Raw genomic sequence first — 538 nt, 5'->3', positions numbered from 1 at the left:
TTAATCAGAAATAACATTAACTAACTTTTATTATATACATATTTGTTGTACATAAAAATTAGTTATTAAATTAGTTATGTATATATAACATATATTAAAATATAAAATACAATAAAATTATAATTTTTAAAAAAAGAGTGTTACGGACAATAGAATTTGTAATATATACTCATTAATTAATTATTATTAATATTTTTAATAGTGTAAGATGATATTTAATAATATAAAATAGTTAAGTGCTAATGATGTATGTAGAATAATTAAGTGTTTGACTAAATTTTAATAAAAATGTTCTCTCACATACTTTCTCATTTTTTTTTAAAAAACATGCTCCACAACTAATTTAGCGGCAAATTTTTTGTGGGCGGGTATTTTTTTGTTTTGATTTTGGTTGCCCGTTAGATTGAATGATTTTTCATGCATCTTATGATCAGGTGACACAATTTGGATGTGGAGGATTTGTGATAGGCCTCGTATTCTGCCACACCATATGCGATGGCCTTGGTGCTGCCCAATTTCTCAACGCCGTAGGGGAGCT

At 26.4% G+C, this 538-nt stretch overlaps 1 protein-coding gene across 1 annotated transcript in view; it reads left to right on the top strand.

The window, feature by feature from the left end:
- Positions 1-538, top strand: part of LOC107492272 (acyl transferase 4) — a gene marked incomplete at its 3' end in the record, with an annotated part of 2,167 nt that overhangs the window by 1,084 nt on the left and 545 nt on the right. The window contains exon 2 of the mRNA XM_052262921.1: positions 435-536. Coding sequence (XP_052118881.1) covers positions 435-536 — 102 coding nt within the window. The remainder of the gene's footprint in view (positions 1-434; positions 537-538) is intronic.

Source organism: Arachis duranensis, chromosome 6, assembly GCF_000817695.3.
Source record: "Arachis duranensis cultivar V14167 chromosome 6, aradu.V14167.gnm2.J7QH, whole genome shotgun sequence".
In the NCBI taxonomy this organism is placed as follows: domain Eukaryota; kingdom Viridiplantae; phylum Streptophyta; class Magnoliopsida; order Fabales; family Fabaceae; genus Arachis; species Arachis duranensis.
The sequence above is the reverse complement of the archived record's forward strand: the minus strand, read 5'-3'. Positions and strand labels throughout refer to the sequence as shown.